This window comes from Myxocyprinus asiaticus, chromosome 4, assembly GCF_019703515.2.
Source record: "Myxocyprinus asiaticus isolate MX2 ecotype Aquarium Trade chromosome 4, UBuf_Myxa_2, whole genome shotgun sequence".
Classification (NCBI taxonomy): Eukaryota; Metazoa; Chordata; class Actinopteri; order Cypriniformes; family Catostomidae; genus Myxocyprinus; species Myxocyprinus asiaticus.
Genome location: NC_059347.1, coordinates 45,798,498 through 45,814,616, shown reverse-complemented (window position 1 = coordinate 45,814,616; position 16,119 = coordinate 45,798,498). Strand labels below are relative to the sequence as shown.

The following is a 16,119-nucleotide window of genomic DNA, read 5'->3' as shown; positions in this document are numbered from 1 at the left end:
GGCAAGACTTAACTAGTAGGTCATAAGCTCTTCGTAAAGTAATCGCATAATATGACGTTTACCTGTATTTATCCAATAAGCAGCCTTCAAATTGATACACAGAAGTGTTAAAAAGCTATGAACTTCAATTTGATCTTGTTATGGTTGATGTTCAAACCATGTTTGCTCACGTCACTGTCAGCTGTAATAAATTATATCCCCATTAAAATACGATACGTAATAAAAGTAGATTTGATAAATAGTATATTTACCCTATGTAAATAACAATATTATAGGAACTGTATCTAAAATAAATGAGGGGTGATAAATAAATACCAATACAACAGGCTGTAAAAACAGACATTTATTCATTTTAATATCCTATATATATTTTGAATGTGTTGAAACTTGACACCGGGCGACGCATCCTGAAAACTGCCCCGTTAGAACGGTTTCATGCTGAAGAGATGCTTAAATGTAGGTTTTATTTCCTCTCTCATAAATGTAAACGAGTGTAAATGCCAACATCATCATATATGTCGAAATGATTGATGCCTGTCATGCAAAATATGCTCATTGATGTCATAAAATATCAGTCTGCTTTTTTATTCCAACCGTTACTCCTGGTCGGAGGCTTCCGTCAATATTTAGTTTATACATAGGGTTACATTCTACCTAAGTTTAATGGTGCAACGCTCAAATATTTAGTAGTGCGTAAATTGTGACTTTTTTACGCCACAACTAGGCTAAGTTTGAACTTACGCACAGCTGGTGCAACCGGCCCCAGGTATGTCTATAGGTGTCTTCAGTGCTTCCTCTACATGTGCACCAACAAGTGTTTCCACTGCTTCCTCTAACGGAGTGTCTGCAGATGTCTTCAATGCTTCTTCTACATGTGTGACAATAAGTGTCTCTACTGCTTCTTCTTCAGTAGTGTCTGCAGGTGTTGTCAATACTTCTACTACATCCGTAGCAATAAGTGTCTCCACTCCTTTCTCTACAGGAGTGTCTGCAAGTGTCTTCAGTGCTTCTTCAACATGTGTGACAATAACTGTTTCCACTGCTTCCTCTACAGGAGTGTCTGCAGGTGATTTCAACACTCCCTGTCTATGTGTATATATCAGTATCTCAACTGCCTTCCCCACATGAGTGTCTGCAGGTGTCTTCAATGCTTTTTGTATACAGTACGTGTGTATACCAGTATCTCCACAGCTTCCTCTACAGTCGTGTCTGTTGGTGTCTTCAGTGCTTCTTCTACAGGTGTGACAATAAGTGTCTCTACTGCTTCTTCTTCAGTAGTGTCTGTATGTGTTGTCAGTTCTTCTACTACATGTGTAACAATAAATGTCTCCACTCCTTCCTCTACAGGAGTGTCTGCAAGTGTCTTCAATGCTTGTTCAACATGTGTGACAATAACTGTTTCCACTGCTTTCCCTACAGGAGTGTCTGCAGGTGTTTTCAATACTCCCTGTCTACATGTGTATCTATCGGTATCTCAACTTCCTCCTCCACATGAGTGTCTACAGGTGTCTTCAATGCTTTTTGTATATGTGTGTATACCGGTATCTCCACTGCTTCCTCTACAGGAGTTTCTGCAGATGTCTTCAATGCTTCCTCAACATGTGCGACAACAAATTTCTCCACTGATTCCTCTACAGGAGTGTCTACAGATGACTTCAGTGTTTCCTCTACATTTGTAACAATAAGTGTCTCCACTGCTTCCTCTACAGGAGTTTCTGCAGATGTCTTCAATGCTTCTGCGACATGTGCAACAACAAATGTCTCCACTGATTCCTCTACAGGGGTGTCTGCAGATGTCTTCAATGTTTCCTCTACATATGTAACAATAAGTGTCTTCACTGCTCCCACTACAGGAGTGTCTGTATATGTCTTCAATGCTTCCTTGACATGTGTAACAACAAATCTCTCCACTGATTCCTCTACAGGAGTGTCTGCAGATGTCTTCAATGCTTCCTCTACATTTGTAACAATAAGTGTCTCCACTGATTCCCCTACAGGAGTGTCAGCAGTTGTCTTCAATGTTTCATCTACATGTGTAATAATAAGTTTTCTCCACTGATTCCTCCACAGGAGTGTCTTCAGATGTCTTCAATACTTCCTCTACATTTGTAACAATAAGTGTCTCCACTGATTCCTCTACAGGAGGGTCTGCAGATGTAATCAATGCTTCCTCTACATGAATAACAAAACATGTCTCCTCTGCTTTCTTTACTGGAGTGTCTGCAGGGCTTCCTCAACATATGCATCTGTAGGTGTCTCCACTGTTTCCTCTCCATGTGCATCCATAGGTGTCTCCACTGCTCCCTCCACACATACTGACCCAGATTCCTCAAGGACAGGATGTGTACTGGAACACATGTAGAAAAATTATAATGCATCTGAATGTTCTTCTACATCTTATTAGAAACTAAATGTATGTTAAGCTGTTCAGTGTCTGTTGTGAATTATTGAGAGCAAGCCTCTACAAATTTCTGTTCAAACCTTCAAATGAGGAAATTAAGGAACACAGTTTCTTTCAGGGACTGTGCTATCCAGTAAAGAGGAACGTACCAAACCTTTTGCCCAGGTAGAACACACTCCTGACTTGTTTGTTTTCTGTTGAGCTCAGAGCCCCAAGGGAAGGCAGATTGCCGAAGTTATTGGATGGAAGGATGTACTGAATGCAGAAATACAGAAAAGAGGAAAGGAATCTGCATACATACAATTTGTGAATGACCAGTGGATCACTAGACAACCACTGGATGATCTCATTAACAGCCCAAAAGGAAAAGAGAGTAGAGAGAGACTACATAAATAATGAGAACTTTAAAGATCACTTTATATTTCAGTACCTGAGCTCTATTTGATTGACTGACATGCGGTTTATGTGTGCATGCTTTATGTTAGTGATTTTTTATGTGAATGTTTCAGAATCATAAAATCTGTACTGATGTCAAGCCCTAAAATAGCAGCTCTCACTCAAACTTCCTTAAGGCCGAAAGGAAATAGGAACTTTGACGGGGTGTGGATGAGTCCAAGCTGGAGGGCGCAGGGCTCTGGGCAGACTGCATAAAGGCTGAACTGCTCATAGCTGATGATAAAGGCTTGACTGGAACTGGTGGTTTGCTGTTAGAGAGAGAGAAAGAAAAGCAGAAAAGAAGTGAGAGAAATTGAGTGAGAGCAAAAGAGCAGGAGACAGTGATGTTGAATCACATTGATTCATTGTGTTAGCATGTACTTACTAGGTTTGTTGTTCAACTAATTGTATGATCAGATACACTTGAGATCTGTGAATCCAGCTTCCATCTTGCTTCAGACATGTTTTTCTGCATTGTCTTCTTACACTGTTTAGAACTACAATTTACAAGTGTGTTGTGTAGGGATGGTTAAGTCCTTTAGTGCTTAAGCCAAAAACAAATAAGCTGGAAGGCATTCAAGACAATGGCAGAGAGGAAAAACAGTTCAACAGGTCATTAAACACACAGCAAAGTAAACAATAGAGTGAAGAGCAACTGATCTTCTTGAAAAAGAGCTTTGTGTGTTTGTTGATATATATGTGTGTATTTCTGAAAATGCTGCTGTTTTTCCTAGCAATAAATATACTAAGTGAAGGCTCAAGCCTCAAGGGTTCCATATATGAGTTAAGAAGTTGCTGCGTTTTGTAAAAAAAATAAAAATAATAATTGTATGAGAGCAAATTGGCAACTGATTACTAATCTGTAGATTAGAAAATAAATGTGCTTGTGGGCTGGGCAGTAACATTTTATTAACAGGGGAGTGAAATATGCTTATGTGACTATTGGGTTCAAGCTTTCACAAGCATTTGCGCTTCTTTTGAACCACATACCAAAGCAGTAGTGTGGTTTTCACCCAAATGACGTGTCGGACATCACAGATTACGTGTTTTTTCCTAAAACAAATCAAGCTCAGATATAGTGTTCAATGTGAAATGTGTGTTTTTTTTTGACAAGCTTTGAAGCTTCTGTGTCGAACATCACATTCTTAGTAAGGTCTGCTTTTGGCCATAACACATAGAAGTGCGTCTATAACAAGGTAAGCCTTAGCCAAATTGGCTGGCACATATCTTAGGTCATTAGATTAAATAAATCCACATATGGCTAGTCTAAGTCACTAGTTAAATGAGCTCTGGGCTTTCCTGGTTCAGGTAAACATTATGAGTCAGGACCACTGATATATAAATAGAACTGGATTGCTGATGCAATGTTAAACTGCCAGCAGGAGGTGAAGCCACCAGAAGTGTTCGAGCGGTCATTTTAGTATGCCCACCTTCTCACAGAACATCAGTGACTGACAGGAGATAACACCCCCATTTCACTGTATCCGACCTGCGGATATGACAGTTGCATTTCGCCTTCTAGTGACAATCATGTTTAATGTTTGATTTGCTTGTTATGGAAAATATTCATTATGAGGGAGAAGATATATGCGGATCGCGATGTCAGAGCATTCATCTTCCCTGGTGTTAAGTCTATCAGTGCAGCACAACAATCACCAAAGGAAGCGGGAAAACTGTCCACAAGTTGTCCACAAGTTGCCATGTAAGTAGGAGAAGCTGTAATATCTGCTTGTTTAGGGTGACAATATGTCCTTACTCCCGAAAAAGGCTTTCTAAATTGCCTTAAATGCCTGGGATTTGCTTGTTTTGACATTGAAGTGCTCTCTGTAGTCAGTTTAATTCATTGTCCTCCAGTCAAACCCGTATCAGTTTAATTTTAACCAGCTTTGCTTTGCTTGTCTCCCTCAATCTCAGCGCCCGCTGCGTGTGTGATAGAGGGAGTGAGAGCATGCGCTCTTATTCAAGTGACCACGAAAACAAGGCACTTTTTGATAAAAACATAAAACAAGTAACTCTGAAAAAACACTTCAATTATCACAATAAGTCTGAAAATGTCTGTTTGTATCTTACCTCAGTTTCAGTGAACTTGTTTACAATCAGCTGATCTGTTTGCTGATGAAGTTTGTTAGAAGTGGATACTGTTTGATATACATAACTTGCTCGCACTTTCAAGAAACAGGGAAAATTCCAGACTATAAATAAATAAATAATTACATATGTAGGATGTTTGCGTTGTAGGGATGTACATGCAGATTTCAGATATTAAATCAGTGATTGAATGACTAATGTTTACTTGCTGAAATTAGAAGATTTCCTTTTAAGTCAATAGGGACATTGGAATGTTTGGGCATAGCAATATAGGGGTGCAGTGGCTTCGCTGTTATGACGTCATGAGCAATCCAGTTCTATATATATATATATATATATATGATGGATATATATAGTATTTAGCTATAGGCTAAGTACATATAAAATAGATATATATATCAGTGGTTAGGACACTAGTCATTTAAGCTATTTGGCTAAGCAGGCCAAGGTACAAATAGAAATTTAGTTTTTTAGCGTTACAACATTGGCCTGTGGTCAAGGCACACCTAGCTAGCATACACTCGGTGTGCATGGCTCTTCGGAGCAGCAGCAGTACATAAGTCTTGGTGATGGATCTGCTTGGTTGGGTGGTTGTGTTTTGTGTTTGTGTCATGCCCTTTGTGCAGCTTCCCAGCTTTGTTGGGGGATGGTTTGTAATGTCTCTTTGTGCAGCACTATCTAATACATGCTTGATGCAACATGTCTTGCATTTATCTATTTGTGCAGCAGCAGCAGCAGCATGTCCACATGCTAATTCCACATGTATGTGTATTTTCTAGCTGAAGCAAGTCTCCATACTTGCTCTGCAGCAGCAGCGTTAGCAGCTCTAGTTCAACAAGACCATTATCCTATCAATATGTCAAACCCACATTCACATGTTGAATCTTTCCGAGAGTTGTCATGACAGAAATGTTTTAATGTCTGCGTTATGTTACAAAACACCAAATCAAGTGCCATTTATTTTAAAGATAGCACAAACACATTTTCAAGCAAAAAAAATTTCATAAAAAGTTTGTTTTAAATTATAAACAATAGACATATTGTTCAGTATAAAGACAAACAATATTTTGACACTTAATGGTCGTCAAACTTAGTGGAACATGCCCAAAGTTCATGTGATGAACTTTACATGTTGTTACTCTGCCAGGACACCTGTGTGAATGCTAGGTGTGAAAGAAATAGATCAATATTTAATTTTTTTGCAAAAAATTCAGGAGGGTCGAATACACGTTGCCCCTCACGTGACATTAGTGCATTGACAAATCATGTGTGAAATACAAAAAATAGCACAGTGTTTCTTACAACAAAAGGAGCATAGATATTCATACATAGATGCCTCATTCGGTTGGTCTGAATATGTCAACTGCGGCGTCATCTTGGAACGGTCAACAAGGAGAGCTGTTTGAATCAGTTTGAGTGCAAGTGAAGGGAGGAGATGCCTCAGACCGAGCTCCTTGCTCAGACCTGCTGAATAAACTGCTTTTGTGTCGAAAAGTACAGTATTGTGGTCCATAGCACTGACATGCACAGAACGGGGGCAGCAGGGGTGCAAATCTAAATCTTCCTTCACAAATCTAAAGGTGCCCTTTCAGAAAAAGGGGGGAAATTTTAAGTTAAATAAAAATAGTTAAAATAAAATTAAAATCTCATCATAATCTCACAATAACAATAATAATGGGTTATTATGAGATTTCTTTGTAAATCGCGGGCGTATTAAAGAAAATGAAGCGGAGATGCCTTTTACAGCGCGCTCTACAACAGATCTGTGGCGGAAATCCAATCGCAAGTGATCCTCCCTATGCCCTATACTCACTCTGAACTGCAGAGCCCTTGAAGTGCGTACTCTGAAGGAAACATGGCATTACTGTATGAATGTACCCTTCACTAAAAGTCTTGTGGAAGGGCCCTCCGAGGAAAGATTCATTATCTCACTTTCGTTTTGAATGAGCTTTCGAGCGGCATCCCCTACAGCAGGAGTGCCCTTCAAGGAAGCAAAAAATGCAGTTTTGATCTGGCCCTGGAACATTGAAATGCCGTTACCTCAAACGAGTAACAGGGCATATAAAAAGTCCACTCCATGTACTGTGTTGTAAGTTCATCAAAAGAATAATTCTCGATTGCTACTGCATTTTCGACATCGCGTACCACTAGTATAGACAGATTTATTAATTATAATGGGAGCAGTCACGTCACTTTCAGTGATATAAATAAAATTGGTCTTTTATAGAATATTGACATAAACTGAAGGAGCTGTCAAGTTCAGCCAAAGACAGTTTGGTTTTGTTGAAACTAATGTGCCATTAGACTAATCACTTTCAGAAAAATACCACAGGCTACCACACTACTGTATACTGTACTGTATGAATATCTATGCAGAGGAGGCTTTCGTGTTACATCACATGAGAGGCAGTTTGAACTCCACCCTCATCAATGAGCTGACCGGAAGCGAACATTTTTATTTAAAAAAAAGAGTCTAATACAGAAAAATCTGTTTCTTACACCTAGCGTTTCGCTTTATAATTAACATTAATCCACGCGAGTTGTATGGAATACTTTTATGATGGCTATATGTGCTTTTTGGAGCTTCAAAAATTTGGCACCCATTGCACTTGCATTTTATGGACCTACGGAGCTGAAGCATTCTTCCAAAAATCTTCATTTGTGTTCTGCTGAAGAAAGACAGTCAAACACATCTGGGATGGCATGAGGATGAGTAAATTATGAGAGGATTTTCATTTTTGGGTGAACTATCCCTTTAAGGGCACAATGGTTATGGAGCAGAACTGTTATTTCACTAAAAAAACTTCATCCATATTAGTCTTCATCTTTTTCATCTTTTCATGCGTTTGTCATTATAAAGAAACTAAAATAGGTAGAATGTCTGAAGTTGATATAAGTACAGAAGTAGAGTAGATTTGGAAATTTGTCTAATTGTTTCTTTGACAGGAGCTGACAATAAACCTGCTCTTAGTTACAGTTCTTGTCAAAATACTTTAGAGAAGAATTTGTATGGAATGGAGCAAATGACAAATATTTAAGAATGTAAGAAGACGACATTGCAGAGAAGGTGTGCAGCAATGGCACCAGTAGCCCCTGACAGGGGATGTTAGGTCCTATTGAAATGGCATCAATCAGTAAAACATGAGAAATATGTACTACCTATGACTGGCCATAGGGAGAACCGGGACTTTTCCCAGTGGGCCGGCCGTGAAACAGGCTGCCAGGTTATGACAAACGGGCCGCAACAGGCTGAAGAGGGCCGCAAAACGGAGCTTCGAAGGGGGCCGCGATATGCAGAAAAGGACTGAATTGTAAATTTAATTGAAATGTCTGAATTTTATAACTGTGGATAAAGTTATGTGTTAATATTGTAAAATGGCTTATTCCAGGGTAAAATCCTATAGCTCATAAGGTGCACTCAGGTAGGAATGATCAGACGAATTTATTTACATTAAGGTATATTGTGAGTTGATATTGTGGAGAAAATGTGAACAACTGGTTGTAATTTAATTTATTTTCTTCTTTATATTTTCCTTTACTAGTGTTAAAAAATTTGTTACAAAGAACAGTGTTCTATTTCAATGCAGAATTTTTTGGCGACTCATTCAGTGTTGTTTCACTCAACTACACCTCCCTAGTCGAACCTAATGGCCTATAATTTGAATTAATAACTCCTGATACGTGTTACATAAGCAGGTTCCTCCAGATTCCTGTAGACAAGAACATCTGTTGGTTAATTATTCCAGGTGGAAAATATTTTTTGAAAAGATTTAGTATTTTTAGTGCATTAGAGATCTTACAACATAAGATGGCTCTACATTGCTTGAAAGTAATGCTTCTCTTGAGCCAGGGTTAAAACAAAAGGTGTGGTAATTTGCCAGAAAAGTAATCTCTGGAAATCAAAAGTGAATAACATTTCTTGGCTGTCTTTCTTTGGTACTGAAGTGGGACAAAACAAATTATGGAATGTATATCCAGATCACAGACCTCAGATATTAGATATTCCAGACTCCGGTATACAGATATTTGGAGATTACAATGGTAGACATTACAACTAATATTTGGCAAAATTAATGGAGGATTTTTCATTTGATCTGTTTCAGTGTCTTTCTTTCTCTTCTTGCACTCACAGATGAGCTTGGCTAAGAACCTGCTTAGAGAGTTCAGGTTAAATTGCAATGTGATTTCACTATTCTGTCACCAGCAATCTGTGCAGTTGCCATAGAGATCAGGTGTTTTAAAAAGACAGGCTGTGTTTGGATCTATTCAAACAGACAGGTGATAGAAAGAAGAGGCCAGGAGTGCAGAGAAAGTGTGTTTACTCAAGATCTGGAGACAAGAAATGTGTCCTTAATACAGAGAGACTGTAAAAAGAGAGTCAGATGTAGGACTTTACACCTGTGTCAGGTCACCAGTAGAGACAGAACAGAGGAGATGACAGTAAGAGTAAGGAAAGGTAAGTAGAGAGTAAAACAAAGCACCTCGGTACACATTGTCAATGTCTCACAGTTATTGGATCAGTTAATCAGAGCATTTTGGACTGAAACTGTTCATCATTCACCAGTGTGATAAAAATGATTAAACTGAGGCATAACGGTTTAGTTGTCATTTAGCTTTTTATCCCAAATGAGTTGCAATGCCTTTCTTTACTGACAATATGTAGAAAATAAGATTGTGTGGTTTGGGGTAGGGCCGTTTTATAGCATTCCGCTATACACCAATCAGCCACAACATTAAAACCACCTGCCTAATATCGTGTAGGTCCCCCTCCTGCCACCAAAACAGCTCTGACCCGTCGAGACATGGACTCTTCAAGACCTTTGAAGGTGTCCTGTGGTATCTGGCACCAAGACATTAGCAGCAGATCCTTTAAGTCCTGTAAGTTGTGAGGTGGGGCCTCCATGGATCAGACTTGTTGGTCCAGCACATCCCATAGATGCTCAATCGGATTGAGATCTGGGGAATTTGGAGGCCAAGTCAACACCTTGAACTCTTTGTCATGTTCCTCAAACCATTCCAGAACAATTTTTGCAGCATGGCAGGGCGCATTATCCGGCTGAATGAGGCCACTGCCATTAGGGAATACCGTTGCCATGAAGGGGTGTACGTGGTCTGCAACAATCTTTAGGTGGGTGGTACATGTCAAAGTAACATCCACATGAATGCCAGGACCCAAGGTTTCCCAGCAGAATATTGCCCAGAGCATCACACTGCCTCCGCTGGACTGCCTTCCTCCCATAGTGCATCCTGCTGCCATCTCTTCCCCAGGTAAGTGACACACATGCACCCTGCCATCCACATGATCTAAAAGAAAATGTGATTCATCAGACCAGGCCACCTTCCTCCAATGCTCCATGGTCCAGTTCTGACGCTCACGTGGGCACTTTCGGCAGTGGACAGGGGTCAGCATGGGCACTCTAACCGGTCTGTGGCTATGCAGCCCCATACGCAGCAAGCTGCGATGCACTGTGTGTTCTGACACCTTTCTATCATGGCCAGCATTACGTTTTTCAGCAATTTGTGCTACAGTAGCTCTTCTGTGGGATCAGACCAGACGGCCTAGCTTTCACTCCCCACGCATATCAATGAGCCTTGGGCGCCCATGACCCTGTCGCCGGTTCACTGGTTGTCCTTCCAAGGACCAGTTTTGGAAGGTACTAACCACTGCATACCAGGAACACCACACAAGACCTGCCGTTTTGGAGAAGCTCTGACCCAGTCATCTAGCCATCACAATTTGGCCCTTGTCAAAGTTGCTCAGATCCTTACGCTTACCCATTTTTCCTGCTTCCAACAAATGAAATTCAAGAACTGAACGTTCACTTGCTGCACAATCCCACCCCTTGTCAGGTGCCATTGTAACAAGATAATAAATGTTATTCACTTCATCTGTCAGTGGTTTTAATGTTGTGGCTGATCAGTGTATAAACACTACTGAATTATGTTCTGTTTACAGTTTACTATCAAGCACTACGTATTCTAACGTAAGGAAGGTGTTTAATATGTTTACTTTAAAAAATGACATTTTAATAAACATTTGGTTCCTTACTATTTTTATTAGGTGGTAACCATTTTATAAAAGCAATAAGGGACTCAAGGGCGTGCCATATTGTGAATAGGGCTGAGACCATCTTCATTGTTAAAAGCACTGTATTTAATTGAATTGTGAGGCACTCTGTCAAACACAACCAGAAGACATGGCCCTCAGTCTCAGTATATTCCTAGAATAGGCCTCTAGAGTGTTATATACAGTATATAACACTAATCAACAGCACTTTAGTTTCTCAAGAGCCGTGTTTCCCAACTCTGTTCTTGGAGGGCCCCCCAACAGTGCACATTTTGGACATCTCCCTAATCCATTATCAGGGTTAGGAAACACTACTCTGTAGAAATCTGCAATAATTTCTTGCAAATAAAAAGCATGATCACAGCACAGATCACACGTTGCCAAAAGTATCTTTCTCTTGTCACATAAGACAAATCACAGAATAAAACAGACTGACATCATATAGGCTCCATTATAATTATAATGCTATTTATAATGATTTATAATTTTAACATTTTGTGTTACATTGCTGTAACTTTCTATATCTTCCTATATATAGCTTAAAGACAGCATTAGGGTCTGTCGGGCAGACATCAGCAATATAAATGATTTTACATACAGGTATATGACATTCTGGTCATATTAGCAACACTGATGTCATCAATTACACTGACATTACAACAGTACAGCTGTCCTCAAACCTTTGGATTTTCCATGATTTCTGCAAAAAAATCAAAAAGCAAAACCACAGTTCCTCATCCTGGAGAGAGTGTGATTAACTCAAGATTGATATGTAGCTAAATGTAACTGCAAATTGTGCATATTATTGTGTGACAGAATGATGTCGATTGTCATCATACTGCTGCATGAACACAGTGTAAACTGAAATAAAACAAAACAGCATAACTTAAAGGGACAGTTCACCCAAAAATGAAAATGATCATAATTTACTCACCCTTATGTTGTTTCAAACCTGTATGACTTTCATTCCTCTGTGGAAAACAAAAGGAGATGTTAGGCAGAATGACAGTCTCCATCTTCCATACAATTAAAGTGAATTCTGCCTAACATCTCATGTTGTGTTCCAAGGAAAACAGAACATCAAATGAGTTTGGAATCTACTATAATATAACAACAACAGACACCAAATGAGATCCATCCGCTCTGATCATGCTGCACCAATGAAAGGTCATAGAACAACATTTAGGGCAATGACTGTCATTGACTGTCCACTTCTGTTTGTAATTACAGTATACTTTAGACTCCCATCCACTAGGAGGCGCTTTGCTGCTCCAGAATCTCCAGAGGCATAGTCTCTTTGAGGTCACTCAGTTTCTGGGAGAAGGAAGACAGTCTTGTACTAACAGAATCTCTTTTCTGTGTCAGCATCTCTCCATAAATTTGCCATAGCCTCTCTCTGAAGTGATTTCCCACAAAACAGTACAGGAAAGGGTTGATGGCAGAGTTGGAAAAGCCAAGGCAGAGGAAGAACGGCAGTAGTTTATTGATTGTTTGGAGCACCCAACAATCCCACTCCACCCCCAGCTCTCCCAGAGCTCCCAGGAATGCCAGCACATGAAACGGGAACCAGCAAAAGAAAAATGCCAATACCACGGCGACCACCATTCTCAAGACATGGACCAACCTGGCAGAGTCTTGCTCCAGGAAGTTGGGAGTGGCCATCAGGTGTACAGCGATTCGGCTGTAGCAGGTTGCTATGACAACCAACGGCAGAAAGAATCCAAGGGTGTTCTTCGCAAGAGTTAACCCGGTGTGCCAGAGCTCACTGGGGTAATATATGACACAAGCGGTCACATTGTTTATAGGGAAAGTGTGTATGTCACGGAAAACAACTGTGGGCAGCGTGGTCAGAGCTGCCAGGACCCAAATGATGCAGCTAACACACCTGGCCCGACTCACACTCCTACTGCTCCGGGAGTGTAACGGGTAGATGAAAGCATGATATCGATCCACGCTCATACAAGTGATGAAAAATATACTAGCGTAGACATTTATTGTCAGCAGACCCCCACACAGTTTACACATAACCTTCCCAAAAATCCAATTATAATCCAAAGAGTAGTACACAGCCCAGAAAGGCAAAGAGCTCAGGAAGAGCAAGTCTGACATCGCTAGATTCACCAGATACGTGTTAGCGACGGTCCTCCGCCCTGAACTATGATACAAAACACACACTACAAGCATGTTACCAAAGAAACCCAGCAAAAAGATGAGACTGTAGAAGGTGGGTATCACTTTCTTCTGGTACTGGGTGGTCGAGGGCAACATGTAGTCACACAGTGAGTTTGTGATGTTATGATGCATCAATGACACATTGGGTGTGGTCAGTTTATGGGCAGAGTCCGTTTCCATGGTGTCAGTGCTGATTATGCAGAATTTACAGGAACATTTTGAAGTTCTAAAATGGAAAAACATAGAAAGAAGGACTTCATGATACATTCTCAGGCTGATGATGAAATATGTTAATGTAGCCTTATGATAAAATGTAAAATCATTTATCATGTTACATTTCTCTTAAACCTTCAAATTTCTTGATATTGTGCACCCTAAAATAGGAAAATACAAGACTGTGAAACTCCTGAACGCTTAGCCCTAAAATGAGCTGAGACACATGAAAAGGTTTTCAAAAGAGTGTGACTATGTTATCCCTTATGTTTGTAATGTTCTTATCCTCCTCTGAGATGAAAAACACTATCTAATTTCAACCCTATTTAAAGAGATAGTCCCATGTTGGTCTACAGACTTATTCTCTATTATGTTATTAGAGCTGTAGAGTAGAGAACAAAATCTCACTGTGGACAGTCCACTGGGACTGATGTTGTTGTAGCATCCTTTACAACTTGTCAGTGTGAGAAAGAGAATCTGTGTATATGTGTGTGTGTGTGTGAGAGAGAAATGGAGCATGCCACTAAGCATGTGTGAGTGTGTGACCATAACTCTAGTGAGTTTGGCTCCAGTGCAGATGTGTTTTATAGATCTCAGTAGGCTGCGCTCCTCAATACATCTGGTTACTGTTAACATAGGCGTGGGGCACATGAAGATTTTTGATTGGCTGGAAAATCGGCTGCAGAGGTTGAGGCTGTAGGAGAGGGGTTATAATGCCACTCTCCCATATAGTCAATATAACTAAACAAATATAACATTTCTGTTCATATTTTTCCATTGAGCTAAGGCACTGTGTGCAATATTGCACAACATAAAACTCATGGTCACAGGTCCTAAAAAAATATATCACAATCAGACTTCGTAACATCACACTGAAAATGAGATCAAATTCTCTGGTGAACTAGTTGGTAGTTTAAAGTTTTTAGTAAAAGGTAATATTGGTTGTTTTAGGCTGTTTAATGTTTGTTATTTACAGTGGGTATATTTAAATCTAAAATCTAAATAAATTATTCTATATATTTAAAATCTGTCAAACAAGTACAGTTTAAATATGTGAAATGTCATTAGGAATCCGGTTTCTCTCCCTAAACTTACAGTAGAATATAACGAGTTTCTCATCATTTATATCCGCTCTGTGCTGTCATAAAAATTGATTTATAAAGATTAACATTACACACTGAGCCCTAAACTATGTTCACAGCTGGTGAAAATAAACCCTGTCATATTTCAAATGTAGCACATGTTCTTAATCAGAATGCTATCCCTGTCAAGACGATTCCAGACACGTAATTTCTGTTTATCTCATCGGTGAAGAACATATTTATCAATCAAAGAAAATTTGGTGTTATTACTACAGTCTCTTCAAAGAAAGCATTCAAACAAATCAACAATATTTATTTTATCTCACGTTACATGTCCTATAGCCACAGATGAACAGAAAACTTCAATATCGTCTAATCTGCTTCCTAGGAAAACAAGTTCACAATTTTATCTTAAGTGTCATTTAATGTTCTGAATATGTTTATGTTTAGTATATCTCGAATGGTTTTTAATGTTCAGAGGTCTTTTGAATAGGAAAAACGAGATTTGTACAATTTGACTTTTGTACAGTTTTGAATTCTATGAAACACCTAGTTAAAATTCAAAGAAAGTTTATTGTCAATCCACTACTACGTGGTAGGAGAAAACAAAATACAGTGACTTCTGGAGTCCCAGTGCAGAATATTAAACATGCAAGAAGAAGAATCCTTAACCCTGTGCAATGCATGCTAGAAACATTGCCCTCATTATATTGTTTCTAACCTGTTAGTAAATTTTTTTAAAGAAATGATTGTGAAGTTATATCTAATACCTAACACCTGGCTGATGCATCTCACATATTCTCCAGATATGCATCTGATTTTACATTCTGGATCTTAAGCAGCAGTTAATTTGTGAATCAAATCATCTTGCAAAAGCAATGTTCAAATCTTTGAAAAAATTCCCCACAGCACTGCATTGCACTAAAACACTGACTCAGTCATTTCACCATACCTTTCAGTTTCCGGTGCAAAGTTAGAGAAGTCTTATGTCCCTCTGAAATATTAAAACCCTGGCACGCATTTCACGCTTACGATTGAGCCAAAGCAAGCTTCCTCATCCTTGCTTTGCCCCAAGCAGACTTGTGCATTTTGGAAGTGGAGCACATTCTCTGCATGTGTAAGTATATGAGGGAGTAAACAGCCAAACAGATGTAGGATTTGTTAAAAAAAAATTTGTCCACATTCGACCTGTGGGAAAGGGAGGGTGGAGAAAGATGTTGGGGGGGGGGGGGGGGTTATGACAGGACGCAAGAGTGTTCTCCTCCTCCTCATAACTGCCTGTGTTTGTGTTAAATGCATCTTCCATGTATTCAGTTAAGCAGCTCAGATTGAACAATAAAAAAAAAATATAGAGTGTAAAAGGAAATATTTTACTGCAAGCAAATATCCAGGAGGAAGCACCCCAACATTATGTACACACCTACCGACCTGAAAAATTTAAAGACAGATGTGCAACAACAGTGTTTATTGTGTTTATATTTTCTACAGTAATGTTTTATCATCCCCATTGTGAATGAGACTTCAAAATTAAATGTTTTTTGATTGATATTTAGCAGTTATAAATAATTCACAACTTTTCATTTGAATACAAATATATTCTTGATCAAGCAATACATTTGTCCAAAAAAAAAAAAAAAAAAAAATGGCTACTAACAAAATAA

At 39.2% G+C, this 16,119-nt stretch overlaps 1 protein-coding gene across 1 annotated transcript; it reads right to left on the bottom strand.

Moving 5' to 3' along the window:
* Positions 1-5,831: 5,831 nt before the first annotated feature.
* On the bottom strand, positions 5,832-15,554 carry LOC127432034 (type-2 angiotensin II receptor-like). The gene is made up of 2 exons (XM_051682803.1): positions 15,411-15,554; positions 5,832-13,389 (listed from the first exon to the last, which is right to left on the bottom strand). Exon 2 carries the CDS (start codon positions 13,341-13,343, stop codon positions 12,243-12,245), a length of 1,101 nt encoding a protein of 366 aa, XP_051538763.1. The 5' UTR covers positions 13,344-13,389; positions 15,411-15,554; the 3' UTR covers positions 5,832-12,242.
* Positions 15,555-16,119: the final 565 nt, after the last annotated feature.